This window comes from Anser anser (assembly GCF_964211835.1).
Source record: "Anser anser genome assembly, chromosome: 1".
In the NCBI taxonomy this organism is placed as follows: domain Eukaryota; kingdom Metazoa; phylum Chordata; class Aves; order Anseriformes; family Anatidae; genus Anser; species Anser anser.
In genome coordinates this window covers 212,344,383-212,359,097 of record NC_139720.1, presented here as the reverse complement: position 1 = coordinate 212,359,097, position 14,715 = coordinate 212,344,383, and the positions used below count along the sequence as shown (strand labels likewise).

General features: G+C 47.7%; 2 protein-coding genes across 2 annotated transcripts in view; one reads left to right on the top strand and one right to left on the bottom strand.

Annotated features, from left to right (window-relative positions):
* MYO7A (myosin VIIA) overlaps nt 1-2,592 on the top strand; it is a 94,899-nt gene extending 92,307 nt beyond the window's left edge. The window contains exon 51 of the mRNA XM_083816541.1: nt 516-2,592. Coding sequence (XP_083672667.1) covers nt 516-605 — 90 coding nt within the window. The 3' untranslated portion in view covers nt 606-2,592. The remainder of the gene's footprint in view (nt 1-515) is intronic.
* Nucleotides 2,593-4,115: 1,523 nt separating this feature from the next.
* Nucleotides 4,116-14,715, bottom strand: part of LOC310892417 (glycerophosphodiester phosphodiesterase domain-containing protein 5-like) — a gene marked incomplete at its 3' end in the record, with an annotated part of 30,950 nt that continues 20,350 nt past the window's right edge. The window contains 11 exon segments of the mRNA XM_083820175.1: nt 4,116-4,147; nt 4,390-4,472; nt 5,568-5,650; nt 6,771-6,918; nt 8,647-8,724; nt 8,726-8,958; nt 9,486-9,636; nt 10,491-10,573; nt 10,916-11,061; nt 12,548-12,641; nt 13,960-14,058. Of these exon segments, the coding sequence (XP_083676301.1) occupies nt 4,116-4,147; nt 4,390-4,472; nt 5,568-5,650; nt 6,771-6,918; nt 8,647-8,724; nt 8,726-8,958; nt 9,486-9,636; nt 10,491-10,573; nt 10,916-11,061; nt 12,548-12,641; nt 13,960-14,058 (1,230 nt within the window).

The following is a 14,715-nucleotide window of genomic DNA, read 5'->3' as shown; positions in this document are numbered from 1 at the left end:
GACACTGCTCCATGTCACTGGAGTGAAAAGCGTATCAAAGCAGATGTGAGCTCAGGGGGTGTCCTTTTACCAAGATCCTTTGCCCAGCTTGTACCTACTAACAGCCACAAGGAAAAAAAAAAAGAAAACAAAACACTTCTGCTTAGTCTATCTTAAACTCAAAGCATGTAGGATAAAAAGTCCTGTCCTGTTATTAATTTGGGGCGTTCACATTATTTTTGGCCATTTGAAAAATCCACTCCCCTTCCAAAGCTCCACACATCCTTAGCCTCAGCAGCCTCCTGGGAGAGACTTGCGCTGTAAATTGTGTTTGATCCTTGTGTCAGGGCCATATCACTCAAGGAGAACTGTGGAAAAAGGAAGAAGGAAAAAGAAAAAAAAAAAAAAAAGAAAGGAAAAATATACCTGGAAACATATATATAAGTTAACGACTTGTAGCAAGTGTGTTCAAGAGGCATGAGCCAGAGACCAAGCTGTGCTATAAAGGCAGGTAACATCTTCTCTCTCCTCACCAGGGCTACAAGATGGATGATCTTTTGACCTCGTACATCAGCCAGATGCTAACAGCCATGAGCAAACAGAGGAGTGCAAAGGGTAGCAAGTGAACTGCAAGAAGCCACTGGCAGGTGGCCATGGGGCTAATTCGCCAGCTGAGGGCTGTGGGGTACCCATGCAGCTGGGGGAGAACCTTTGCCTCCCAGATGTGGAAGATGAGCCGAACGCCGTCAGGGAGTTCGCTGGACTCTGACCTCGAAGGCTCCAATCCCACCTCCCCTTCGAGCGAGGATGACTATCTCTGACCCCCCCGTCCTCCTTCCCCACCCTGCAACCCGACTCCACCTTAAACCTCAAAGATTTCCAGGGGACACCACCGCTCTCAGGCAGTGACTGAGCAAAGAAACTCCCGCAGGACGTTTGCCTGAACCCAACAGCTGGCATCAAAAAGGCTCTGGGAAGAGGATTTGTGTGTGTGTGCGTGTGCGTGTGGCTTGGTTTGGTTTGTGTTTTTATTTTAAGTAAAGAGAGAGCTATTGAGATGCTAACGGCTTTTGGTGAGCTTATGGGCATTTCAGGTTTGAAGAGGAGTAGCAGAGCCCCAGTCCATGCTGGAAAGGTGTCTGATGAACACTGCGGGGCTTGTTTTTTGACATCACAGAAGAATACACCGTGTTCTTAAGGACAGGAAGAAAAAGCAGGCTGGGAGGAGCACATTTTAACCAGGAATCAGAACAAACAAACCACTGATCGAACAGGCTAGAGTACTGAAGTGCTGTCCGTGCAATGCTGGAAATATTTAAAGAACAAATTTTAAAGTTCTGTGTCTTCTTCTATTTATTTTTTAAAATATTAAAAAGAAAAAAAAAATATCCCGCAATTTGCGCTGGTATCTGGACGATGACTCAGGGCTGAGGGCGACCTGCAGGACAATTCCTCGCCCTAGGATCCCCCTGGCACCGTGACAGCCAGTGACTGGGGCACATCTTCCCCAACCTAAGGGCTCAGCTGGAAGTGAAGCTCAGAAGATGTCATCTCCTTTTGCCCCCTGTGTCCAGACAAATTAACCCTGGGAGGATCTTTACTGCAAGCTTCAACGTGGACGTAGGGCTTTCGAAGTTCCTGCTCTTGGAAGATTGTGGCCAAGCCCATGTGCAGAAAGGGCTCTGATCTAAACACGGACTTGGCCATCACAGCTGGAAAAAACTTAATGATTTCGTTGTGCTTTTGTGTGTGTTGCTGTATAAAAGGGCTCTCTGCCAGTCCCGGTTGGAGCCTGAAGCACTCTCAGAGAGCACAGGCCCATGATTTCAGAGGGTTTTTCTCCATCTTTGGTTGGCCCTGCCGATCTGCTGGCTGGTTGTCCCATCGTCCACCCAGCACCACGCAGTGTGGAGCAGCTCCTTTGGACCAGAGCTGGGACCTGCCGGTAGAGAGGAGGCTAAAGGCATGTCGTGTCTGGGGGGAGGTAGGGGAAGGAGCATGGGGTGCCTTTCCAAAATCCAGGCTTCAGAAGAGCACGTTCCTGGGCAGGTGGCATCAGGAGGGGTGAGAAGTGTCTGCTGAGAGCTGATGTTGGTGTCACTAACCAGTTAAGCTCAAGTAACCCTTGCTGGGCTTACTGAGCTCAGTCTCCCAGCGCTGCGGCACCAGGAGCACTACCTGCCAGGCCACCAGGAGCACGGCATCTGACGGGGATACAGCAGTGGCTTTGGACCTCGGTCTCTCCACCAAAGCAAACAAAATGCTGCTTGGAGACGTCCACCAGCCAGCCAGGGCTGCTAGGAGATCCCCCTTACCACCACGACGAGCCTCCAGCCACCCCTGCCGCCCACAACACGCTCAGTAGATGATGCAGCCTAGCAATGTTCTCCAGTGCTGGTCTGGGCCAGCTTTCCCCCACCGCCACCCTCGTCCCTTCGTTCACAGCTCTGTTGGCCTCCCGTGCACCCCACCATTTAGGGGGTGCTGGGGCTCTGTGTGCGTGTGCCTGTGTGTCATATGTATTAGCATCTGCTGGCCTCTTTGTATTCACACCGAGCAATGTAACACGAAAAAAAACGTATGTCCAAGTGAAATATTCTCATTAAAAGGCATAAAGTGGCTTGCGGGAGGCTGTCCTGCACTGTGCGGTCGTGGTGGTGGCTCCACGGGTGGGATCAGGGCCCCCAGGTCCTCAGCAGGGGAGGACTTCTGGTGGAACGGGGCTCCTGGTGAGAATATCCGGCAACGGGGAGCGAACCGTCAGTGGACACAAAAATTAAGAAAATTAAGAAGGGGGGTAGGGAGCTAACACCATCATTAGGATCCTTTCTGCACGCTTCATAGATCTGGAGCTGCTCTACACCAATCCTTTTGCCCTTTTCCAAGGGAAGCTACTGCTTTTTTGCACATCTAGCCTCCAAAATACCTCAAAATTGCAAGCTTAGAAAGGTTTGAGTGCTTTTCAGCACAGTTAACTTTGAAACCCTGTACTTCCCTTTCACCTTTTATTTGTGATGATATGTTTAATCAGCAAAAACACACCTCTGAATGATGATGATCTGAATGCCACGTTCTTCCCCTTTCCCAATCCCCTGGAATAAGAACAAAACAGGATTGGAGAGCCAAACTGTATTTAAAACATCACCTAAAATTTACAAAAAAAAAAAAAAAGTTTTTATTATCTGTTCAAGTAGAAATGTATGGCTTAAACCTGGAGATGTTCACATCTCCCTTGCAGAACAAGGCATGGAATTCCTTCCCCGTATGTGCCAGCAGCCACCGGGAGAAATGAAAATCAGAATAAATCCCAGGATGCAGAGCAGGTAACAAAGACCTTCCCAAGGGAAAAGCAAACAGGACACCTCGTGGAACCAGTTCACACCCAGCTCGATGAAGAAGTGTTGTGCTCCTGGTTACTGTCCCGGTAGTTACATGGCCAAGGCACCAAGAAATCCTTTAGCATCTGTGGAAAATACTACCTCACCCACAGCCAGGGTGAAGTCTGTCCCATTGGGGTTTACGGCAGGGCTAGAGGAGGGGAAAGGAAAACCTAAGCTGTCCCTGCCTGTGTTATGGAGAGGCACAGACCCTGGTGAACCATCCAGCAGCACTTGACCGTCGTGGTGGGGCTGGGGAGCTCCTGGGGCTGGAGCAGACCTGAGAGGAGGAAGGGAGTGTGTGGACAGGAGACTGGAGAAATGTGGACAACCAAGGGCAAGGAGGACCAGAGGGTGCTCGGGTGTTTGCAGCGAAGATAAAAACAAAGCTGCACAAACAGAGGGCTTACACACTGCAGGAGGGCTTACAGGATGAGATACAAGTGGTCTCAGAGGGAAATGGTGGTTCCTACACGAATACTGCCAGGGAGGTTTAATCCTTTCACCGTGGTGCACAGCTTCGTCACGGACGCAGCCCCATCTGTGCTCCCTTACACCCGGGGATCCCTGCCAGGCATGGGACTGAGAGGAAAGCAACAGGAGAACAAGGTCAGTGCTCATCTCCATCGGGGTCGTGGTGGCAAATGGCTCCCCCTCGCCAGGCAGGCTGCTGTTTGCACCGCAGGAAGGGGCAGCAGGGCAGGCTTTGCTCTCCAATCCTCCGCAAGATGGCAGGTCTGCACCTCCTCCTTGCCCGCGTCAGGCCACGACAGCAGGCATGTTGCTGAGCTCTGCAACAGAAGACAAGCAGTGAGCTATTGACACACCTCCAGCTATTTTGCCAGCAGTCGCGAGCAAACAGCTTGGCCAAAAAAAATCCTGCAGCCCAGGTTGGGTCATTTTGTCTGCTCCTTTAGTCCAGAAATCTGGCGCATGGGGGTATCCCCAACAGACCCCACCTTGCCGTGGAGATCTGAGAGTGCTCAGTGACCCTAAGGTGGATCCATCTCCTGCCCCCCCTCACCCCGCTCACCTGTCCTGAACTTGTTGTAGGTGCCGCTCTCCAGCATCGAGCCACCATCGTGGGCACAGCAGGAGAAACTCCGCTCTCGCCACCTGCCAGGGGCAAAGTGCTTGGATCAGGCCACTGCTTGCTGTGGTTCGCCCCGCAGCTCCCTGGAGCCCCGATCACCCTTTTTCTACTTTGTCGGGGCAGGACCTGGCCTGGTACCTGAGGGTTTGCTCAAGTTTTTAGTGAGAAGGGATCCTGGTGCACAGCTGTGATGTCTAAGTGTCCACGTTTCACGTGTAAAACAGCATTTTGAAGGCGCCTTTTTGACTAATCTCTCTCCAGCCTTCCAAAGCAAAAGTATAGCTGTCTCTCCTTTTCCACACCAAAGCACTCCACATAACCACGCCATGCTTATAAGCAAGCCAGGCTGCTCACCCAGGATCTTCCTGATCTTTCCCCCTGCTGTGACCCGCAGCAGAGCTGTGCTCCCAGCACCCCTGCAGAAAACAGCCCCGAGCTGGCTGGTCTGGTCCCTCCACCCACCCACAGGCAGGTGAAGAGCTGAGCCCAGCACCTCCTGCTGTAGGAGCACAGCCTGGCTTCTGATCCAACCACGGCAGAGCTGAGCATCCAGCAGCCTGACCCCAGTTTCTCCGTTATTAAACATAGATAATGTCTTGGACAGCATAGAAAGAAAGAAAATAGTGTCTGTGACACTCAGGTATTTCTGGGTATATTTCATATTTCAGATAGTTCGTCTGGGAGGATGGATTCCTCAGTGACTCTGATATATGCAGACAGAGACATGAGGTGCACAAATATTAACAATGAGAGCTCTCCTCCTAAGTTACATCCAATGTCCAAATAATCTAAATAGTAAAAAATAGAAAAATCAGTTCGTTTTCCAGCTTTGATAACTGGATTCTGCGGCTACTCTAAACACACCAAGTCTGCACTGAATCCTTCGGGTAGGTGATGTCTGAGTTCCCAAAAGGAAATGGAAATATATAGCAAGCAGGAGCAGTGTAGAGGTTTTTGGAGACTTTAAGGCCTTTTTTTTTTTTTTTTTTTCTAATTCTTGAAGAGGAAGATGTCCTCTAGAGCAGTTTTAACCCTTCAGGTCACTGAAAGCATCCCTTCATTCCTCCAAGGGGGACAACAGATGAGGCTAGCACGGCCACTAGCAGCTCAGTAGTTACCAGTGCAGAGCGAAGATGAGCGAGATGAGGAGCACAGAGGCCAGGTCCGTCAGGATCCACATGATGTTGTACTGCTGCGGCGTCTGGAAGGGAACAACAGAGGACGTGTCCAACACCAAGGACCCCGAAATACGCAAGAAAGCTGCTCTAGCTCCTCCTTGCTTCTTGATCCTAGCAATTCAGCTCCCTGGTGTGCATGTGAAGTAATATCCTTACGGTGTTTAAGGTATTTGGTGGCATTTTAAAGAGGTCACCTGCCAGTGGGTGTTGGTGCAAAATCGTCTCAATAAAGACAAGTCTGCTGGGTGGCCAAGGAGACTGGACCACATCACAGTAAATACAACAGGGACTTGTTTGGACAGGCAGGCCCTGTAGTTTCCTTTGCTTCCCTGCGACATTAATATCAACAGATGGCATTTGGCTGCCCCTGGAAAAACTGTACTTAAGTGAAAACCACAGAGGGGCTGGGTTGGCTCCTGCTTCAAGTCCAAGAGCATCTGAAGATTTGTCCTCACATCAGACCTCTCCCGCCCTCAGAATGGACTGAAATGATGCGGTTTTCTGGGTGGGAGATGGAAGCACTGTAAAATCTACTTCAAGCGTGTGAAACCAGTCATTCAGAGTGGTTACCTGAATGCAGGGACTCTGGTGAGACCAGTGCCCCAGGTGCTCCGTAGCCCTACAGGTTGTCAAAGGCACAGTTGAGGGCAGACAAGCAATGTGAAAAGTTCCTCACAGCAAGGAAGGGTTACTATTTTTTTTTTTTTTCCCCTTTGGGCTTGTGACAACAGACCAAGTTGAGAAGGAATGTAGGCGTTCCTGGGATTTAGGAACTTTTGACAGCAATAAGGTTCTTTAGAAGCTTAGAAATTGAAATCCTCATGCGATATCCACATACACCCTCAAAGGCCCCTTCCTTTAACCCTAGACAAGTCTCAGTATGACTTATTTTCCCTCATGTCAGGCCTGAGTCTCCAAGTCCAGCCAACCAGGGTTCTTCTCCATGGACCAAGAAGAACCAGGAAATGAGGGTGATGATACCTGGTATGGCTGACAGGAATGAGGTAAACCAGGTTGATGTTAAGTCCGTCTGCATGCAGAGGGACTTTATTCATGCACAAATCAGCCCATGGTCTCTAAAGGTAGCCATGAATATCTGCCCCCTATTGTGTACCCCGGGAACAAGGGAGGATCACTGCTTACCATGAGGAAGAGGGGCTGGCTGAGATTCTTCAGCATGTGGACAGCATTAGTGGTCACAGAGTGTGCCCCCGAGCACCACGCCAGGGAGAAGAGCCACGGCTCGTTGATCACATAGAGGTTGGTGGTGATGTTTGCCTCAGCGTATTTCCTTTAAAAGACCAAGAGGCAATTGCCTTCATTAAGAAAAGCAAGGAGGTTAGTACTTCCTTTGGGCTGAATCAAGGAGAGCTGGCAGTTCTATATGGCAATTCTGTTCTAACTTGTTATAGGACGTAGGTCAGGAACAGAAAGGAAGCCCAACCAGCCAATAATCAGTTGATAATATCTAATTCCAACCCCTACATGGGCAGGGACACCTCCTGCTAGGTCAGGTTGCCCAGAGCCCCTTCCAACTGGCCTTGGGCACTGCCAGGGCTGGGGCACCCCCAGCTCCTCTGGGCAGCCTGGGCCAGGGCCTCAGCGCCCTCAGAGGGAAGAATTTCTTCCCAACGCCTCCCCTGAGCCTCCCCCCTGCCAGGCTCCAGCCGGTGCCCCTCGTCCTGTCCCCCCAGCCCTGACAAAGAGTCCCTCCCCAGCTTCCCTGCCACCCCTGCAGGCCCTGGCAGGCCGCTGGCAGCTCTCCCCGGGGCCTTCTCTTCCCCAGGCCCACCACCCCCAGCTCTCTCAGCCTGGCCCCACAGCAGAGCTGCTCCAGCCCCTGAGCGTCCTCGCGGCCTCCTCCGGGCCCGCTCCAGCAGCTCCGTGTCCTTGTGCTGGGCCCAGAGCTGAACGCAGCGCTGCAGGGGGGGCCTCCCGAGAGCGGGGCCCAGGGGGACAATCCAGCTGGGGGCTGCCAGCTCATATTCAGTATTCCACCTAAAAATGCATTTGTCATCTCCCAATAGTGTGTTTAAAATAATCTTCAAGGTCATTATTCACATTTCTTATGTTTGCAGCAACAGCTGGCCATCTGTGATGTCCTTATAAGTTACTGAAATTTAATATGAAGTGATACCATTTCTCTGTATAACTCTAAGGGAATGTATCATCAGTATGAGTATTTGTAAATTTATCTATAGTCTGCCCAGGATTTACCCAGATTTACCCAGATGGATCTACCTAGCATTTTAAATGTTGGGAAAATTATCATTAAGAAAACATGGACATTATTATTATCCAAAGGGCTAAACGTTTTCTTATACTTGTTTTTAATTATTTTTCAATGCTTTTGAGCATGGGAAAGAACAAAAAATCCTGTTTACAAAAGGAGAGCTGGATAGGTAAGACATTTCATATGTGTTTTTAAAAATATCTGTTTATGTAAGACAACCATTTTGGAGAATCCTTCAATAAATGTGGAGCTTTCCATTGGAGAGATTACACTGTTAGTGTGTCCCAAGCAACAGAGTACTGGTAGCAACAGAGACAATAATGAAGTCTCCAAAATACCATCTACAAGAGTGTTGTGTTCTCTCACCACAGCATTATGCACTCACACCGATGTTTGTGGAGGCCATAGGAGGTTAAATAGTTGTTTGTTCATTCTCTATGGTTCATTATTAGCAATACTGAGGATGGCATGTGTAGAAACCTGGAGACACCTGCATCCTTCTAGTCAGAAAATCCTTAGATCCCAGTGAAGTAGATATGGACTTGGACAAGGAGGGGTGCTACCCTCCTTGCTACGTATGCTACCTCTTGGCCCTACACGGGGTATACAGTAGGAATGAAATAAAGTCCTTCAACTCCAAAATGTAACAGGGTTGGCCACAACCTAAAAGAGCTCTTGCCAAAAATGCTGTAGATCCTAGAGCTGGTCACCGGAGGGAGGCATTGCCACACACATGAAGCAAATATCCTCTAGACAACAGCACTTCGGGCTGAAACTGCAACCTACCGGATATCTTCACTGGACATTTCAGTGTAGGCCAGATTGAGTTTGACAATATTGTCCATCAATAGGTCTTCAACTGGGCCAGCCTACCAGATTGGGTCTAATCCCGGACTCATTGAGGATGACTTCCAGGGTTCTGTTGATCCACGAGTACCTGTAAGGATGTTTCTCTGGAGGGCGGTAGAGATCAAATATAACAAGTTTATTCTGACTGTCTGCAAGGCGCAAGAAATTACTTAGCTTGTAAATTGACTGATTCATTGCCTGGTTTTGATCTGCCCTTGACAGTGAGCCCATGCATGAAAAGGGTTTGTCCTAGAAACAAACAGATGTAAAAAGGAAATCAGTCAGCCAGTCATATCTAGGAGCAAGCTGCATGCAAACATTTCATACCTCTGTAAGCGAAAAAGTTTGGCATCAACCCTCAGTAGGTGAGGATATTCTATTCTGCTTAGCTCTTCTACCTGAGAAACATGGATAATTAACCCAGATGACACTGCTTCTGGGACATAAATTGTGTAGCTAGCTCTGCTGTTCTTCTCTGTCCCATCACGTAAACCGTATTACACACAGCACCTTGCACAAGTACCTGTTTTCTTCTTTCTCCAGACCATCTGTTCTGCTGCTGCCATGATAAGGAGCTACAAGAACACCCACCAGCCAAACAAAATAGGTCTCCTAGGCCTAAAGGCCAAAAGGACAAAGCAAGGAGACCCCCAACTGAATGACTTCTACCAACTAAGTGTGGGCTCAACCAAAAGTTTCTCTCCTAACTTTCATACTAATAAGCTGTAGCCAGCCAGTGTCTCTTCTACAACATCACAGTCATTTATGGTGCTTGCCTTAAGGAACCATGCTCCAGCATTCAACTCCTTCAGGGTATCCCAGGAGAACAAGGCTGCATTTTGAGCAGTATCGTTGGGATAGACCTCCCTGATGTTGGTTGTCCTCCTCAGGCTGCTGTCATGCATGAGGAAAGGAACTCCGTCGTAGCTGTTGGAGAGCAAGAATTCAGGTCACCTGGAGTGGAGATCATTCATGGCACAAGCAGAGTCAAACCAGGTGAGAACAACGTGTGGGCCACCATGAATGCAGCAGTACAGCCTCCCTTAGAGCAGAGGGTAGGGTAGGAAAGAAGGCTGACACTCAAGATACCAAACTGTTTCAAGCTTAAATATTTCTGGGTGACCTTGGTGAAGCTGTACCTCACTGTGACTCATTTTTCTCAGGGGCAAAGTGGAGATGGTGGCATTTATGCCTGCCAGCCCCTAAAAGAAAATGGGTAGTAACTTGTGGCCAAAGGCTCTTTTTGCTGACACCAAAGTGCTTCTACAGGTTTCAGAGGACTGAAGTTTAAATGGATAGAAAGGCAAAATTCTCTTTTATAGAAAGGTCTTTATTAATAGAACACCTAAGTATTAGTATTTTAGTTACTTAGTGCCTGGAAACTGCTCATCCTGCCCAGTAGGTTAGAAGGTCATGGCAAGGAGTCCCATACACAAAGGTAATTAAAGGTCTAGTAATTATATCAATGATGGCACAGGTCTAAATACAATTTTCTGGTGGTTTCTAGGCCTGATAAGACCTTCAGTGAGGCCTGGAAGTCAGACTACAGTAGGAACTTGTCTCTGTATGTTGCAAAAGTATTTAAAATATACTGTAGAAATAATGACTGTTAGATAAGAGCTTATTGAGAAGAGCCATGTCCCACAGCCCTTAGCATCATGCAGCAGCTGAGGGACCCTGTCCCAGCCGTTGGCAGAACCAAATTGCCCAAAATTACATGGCTCCAAAGGCAACTCTTAGAAGAAGTATCTGCTTTGGGAAGTGTGATGTTTTTCCCTTACCTAATGGTGACATCTGTTTCAAGACCATCCCCACCATGTTCAATTGTCTTCTGAAATGACATCTCAGTGTTTTCTGGTGCCAGCTGGGGAAAAAAAATGGGCCATGAGCAGACTGGCTTTAGACACACTCTGGAGGACTCTGTAAATACTTTCTGTCTCCTTGTAACGCCTGTTTTGTATTAAAGGACCACCATTATCTTGTTAAAGTCTCCCGTTTGCTTTCTTCCACCTTAGCCACCAAACCCACCATGTCTCTCAGGGTTCCCTGTTAGCAAACCCACAGAGCGATCATTTGGCACACAGTTCCAAACGGAAATGTCTCCCTTTCCACCCTCCATTGATTTCTTGGGGGGAAAAAATGATGATGATGAAGGCAACAGCACACAGGATGAGGAAATGATGTAAAATAGCTTCTCCAAACCTACCATCGGTGCTCCGCGGTGTCCAATGAGGGCTGGCTTTGGTCCAAGTGTCCCCTCCTCTCTGATGCAAGGAGAGTACATCCCCAGAGGTATCAAGAAAAGAAAGAGAAGGATAGCCAGGTATGGACCAACAATTACCACCTGAACAACTGCAAAAATTTGAAGGAGGAATGCTAGAGTTAATCCATTTGGTAGCACAGCGTTTGCCTTGCAGCTTGACTTTTAATACAGCCCTCCAGCTAAGTAACTGTTGGGCTTTGTCCCATCCCATTTTCCATCCCTTCTTCCCCTAATTTTCACCGTCTGTCCAAACAATACAGTCCAGGACAAAGAAGGATTTGGGCTGTTTAGGCTAGGATTGCAAGTTTTGTGCTGCAATTGCATCTCACTATGCCTTCCAGCAAGACACAGCCTTCATTTCTTTTTCATTGGAGATGATGCAATGCAATTTCCCCCACCTGTAGAGGAATGATCCTCAACAGAAGGATGCTTTTTTTTTTTTTTTCTTACTCAAATAAGAGCAGGCAACATTTTAAAGTTTCATTCCCCTCCAGGTGAATGCTTCCCTGGTTCCTTCAGACTGCTGTCAGTGGCTTTCTGTATGTGACATGCAGTCTCCTACTGACACTGACTGCATGGGTACTGCATCTCAGAAACCTGCCAAGTCATTACCTATGGTCTCTGGAGTCTGTTGACATATTACTCAAGAGTCCCAGTGGGCAACCTTCACCTCAGAGAATGAAACAGTTCCTCTGAGAAGCACCTGTGCACCAAAATTCCTTATTTAGGTGGGTACCACCACCCCTCTGCACACTGTATTAGTGGCTCTGAAAGAACTTGGGGTTACACCAAGTCAATGTATGGAGTTGAGTGACCATTAGGCACAGTGGGTTGTAAAGTCTTGGGTCCCAACATGTTCCTCCCTACCCCCAGCTGCAGTTAAATGTAGAGAAATTCCTAGGTAGGAAACAAAATGCTCCCACCAGCACATTCTGTCTGAAGTCAATGGTTTCTGTTACAACTCAACATCTGCAGATGGGTGTCATGTAGACAACACTGGATATATGGAGAAACTGGGTCAGAGAAAAAGAGCCAGAGCCAGGCTCTTCTGCAGTTGTTCTTGACTCCTTGCCCTTACACTTCCTGGAGCTCTCAAAGGGATAACACCAGGAAAGGAAAGCAAAATTCCTTAACAACCAATCTGAAAGCTCTTTTCCCCATCCTATCTGGCTTCTCCTAAGATCCTCTAGTATGGACTGACTTTCTGAGACAGTGAAACTGAGCATAGCAATTTCGGACACTGGTTGCTCTCTCCTGCAAAATTCTGACCAAATTTTCACGCATGATCTAGAACTTGGGGACTTTTGCTAATCTCCTTATCTTTAGGGCTTGTCACTACCTTGGTATACACCAAAACTTTGCAAGGTAGCATGCAAATCACTAACAAGTATGGACAGGCCCGAGACAGTGCATAGGCTAAGCCCCAGCCCTGCTAATTTCTCTGGAATACTCAAAAACTAAAATTCAACTCTAGCTGGAATGTGGATGTGGGAGGAAACGGCTCCTGCACGCTTGATTTTCCACACTGATATGTGTCTTTTGTCATACAGGGAGCAGGAAGCAGAGCTACTGTACCTTTCTTATCTGCTCTGATGGCATACAGAGCCATGGGCCAGGAGAGGAGGACCATGATAGTTATTGCCCCTATGTGGAGATAGGGGGCTGTGATCTGGAAAGGAGAAAAAAGGATTTTATTCAAAGGATGAAGTGTGGATACAGACAGAAACAAGCCCCAACACAGCTGCAGCCTCCCACATAGATGGGCTCCTGCTGTGGACATCAGCAGTTTATCTTCTCTCCCACACCCAGGTTGGATCCACAAAACACCTCCTGAGTCAGGGCAGAGAGATGTGCCTGGCTGGTTCCCCGCACTGAGGAGTGCTCCTCACTTCAGTATAAAGCTCTCCTTTCCTCTCAACCAGCCAAAAGGGACAAGTCTGTCCTTGTCCAGGATGGTTTGGCAAACAATCACCTTTACTACTACGTCATAACCTGTGAACATCTTCCAGAGAGCACCAGTTTTAATCCAATCTAATCCAGTCCAATCTTATCCATGTAACAGTCATCTCCACTGCAACTAAATCATCAATCTAATGTCAACAAACCGGAATTTCCTCAGCCTTTCCTACCGCTTGGCCAACTCTCTAAAATGTAAGGGTTGAAGAAAAGCAGAAGTCATTGAGAGATGTCATTGTGTGTGAGAACGTCTGCCCTGGATACCTGATCCCAACTTCTTTTGACCAGAAGCAGGATGCAGTTGCATAAACAAAGGTGCCACCTGAGATGTCCAGGATATTTGAGATAGTTATGCAGGGCTAGTGGACAGAACACAGGATCTGCTAAAGACTGGTGTCCTTTGGGAACAGCAGCTGAAGCATCTCAAAGGGCATGAACACCCAAAATAAACCACACCTGTGGGAAACCCAAAAGATTTTGTCTCCTTCTCCCCATCCTCCTCCCCTAGAGTCTGAAAAGGGGAGGAGAAGCTGACACTTTCTCTTTACCTTTGCCAGTGCATTAGCCCTGATTCCCTTCCTCAGGGAATGAAGTTCTTCTGGGTCGCAGGAGACTGAAATTGGGCTAATGCTAAAAGCTGCTGAGCTGGCATGAGCTGAGTAGGGAGTGAGTTCTCACTCCAGTAACCCCACCAGCCAAACGGATCTGATTTACCTGCCCTCAGCACCTGCTAATTAACAGTGCACTTAAAACAAGTTTGCCAAAAAAAAGGGAAAAAAAGATACGACTTCCCCAAAGGAGACATGTTATATCAAACAAATAGCTTGATACCAAACCTCAGGTCTTGGCTTCCTTCCTTCCTACGGGAAATGTTAAGTCTTAATAAAAGTCTATGCAAAACTGCACAGACTGCCAGGAAAACCCATGTGAAAAACATTTACCATATGGAATATTTTCCACTGATTGCCACACAATACTTCAAGAAACCAGTTGCTTTTTTCAAAGAACCTCCTTTCAAACAAACCTCTTACCTGGAATGAGAGGCGGACTGTTTTCCACTGATCTCCCCAGAGTACAGATAATATGAAGAGGGCTGTGATAGAGAAGCCCAGGACAAGAAAAGTCCCAATCTGGGGAGATACAAAGGACATTAATAAGCTTTGGCATTTCTGCATAGGTTGTGCAATCTATTTGCCTAACAGGCTTCTTTAATCAGCTTGGACTCAATACATTCGGGATGCACAAGCTTGGCTGTGCCACTTCATAGACAAAGAGATCTAATGGGACTAAAACCAGACCCACAGTGCTATAAATTGGATTTTCTGTATGGCAAAACTGATTTTACAAGTTAAGTACCTAACCTGAGTCAGCCCTCAAGGCTCCCTCTCTAGTCACGGGAGAAAGAGAGGAATTTACAGAGGTGATCCATTTCCACTTGCTTTATGATAAGGGATGCCTCTCTCTGTCTGTTGATGCAGATGGAGCCTAGATGAACAACTATCGTTAAATTCTGTAGTTGGCTGAACTCAGAAACACCAAGTTAAACCCAAAAGAGACATCAGCACAGCTTCCTTATGCTGAGTTGCTTTGGAAGAGGCTTCAGCAACTGCAAACTTTTCTGTAGTTCAGAAATAAGAATTTAATCTTTAACTAAAAGAAAAGTGAAGGGGTAGCTCATTCTGTGCTGTGGCTTCTTGCCCAGGTTGGTACCAAGCAGTTATGATGGCAGGCTCTTCCTGGAACCTTATTTGTCTGCTGAGAACTAAACACAAGTAGAAACTGGAACC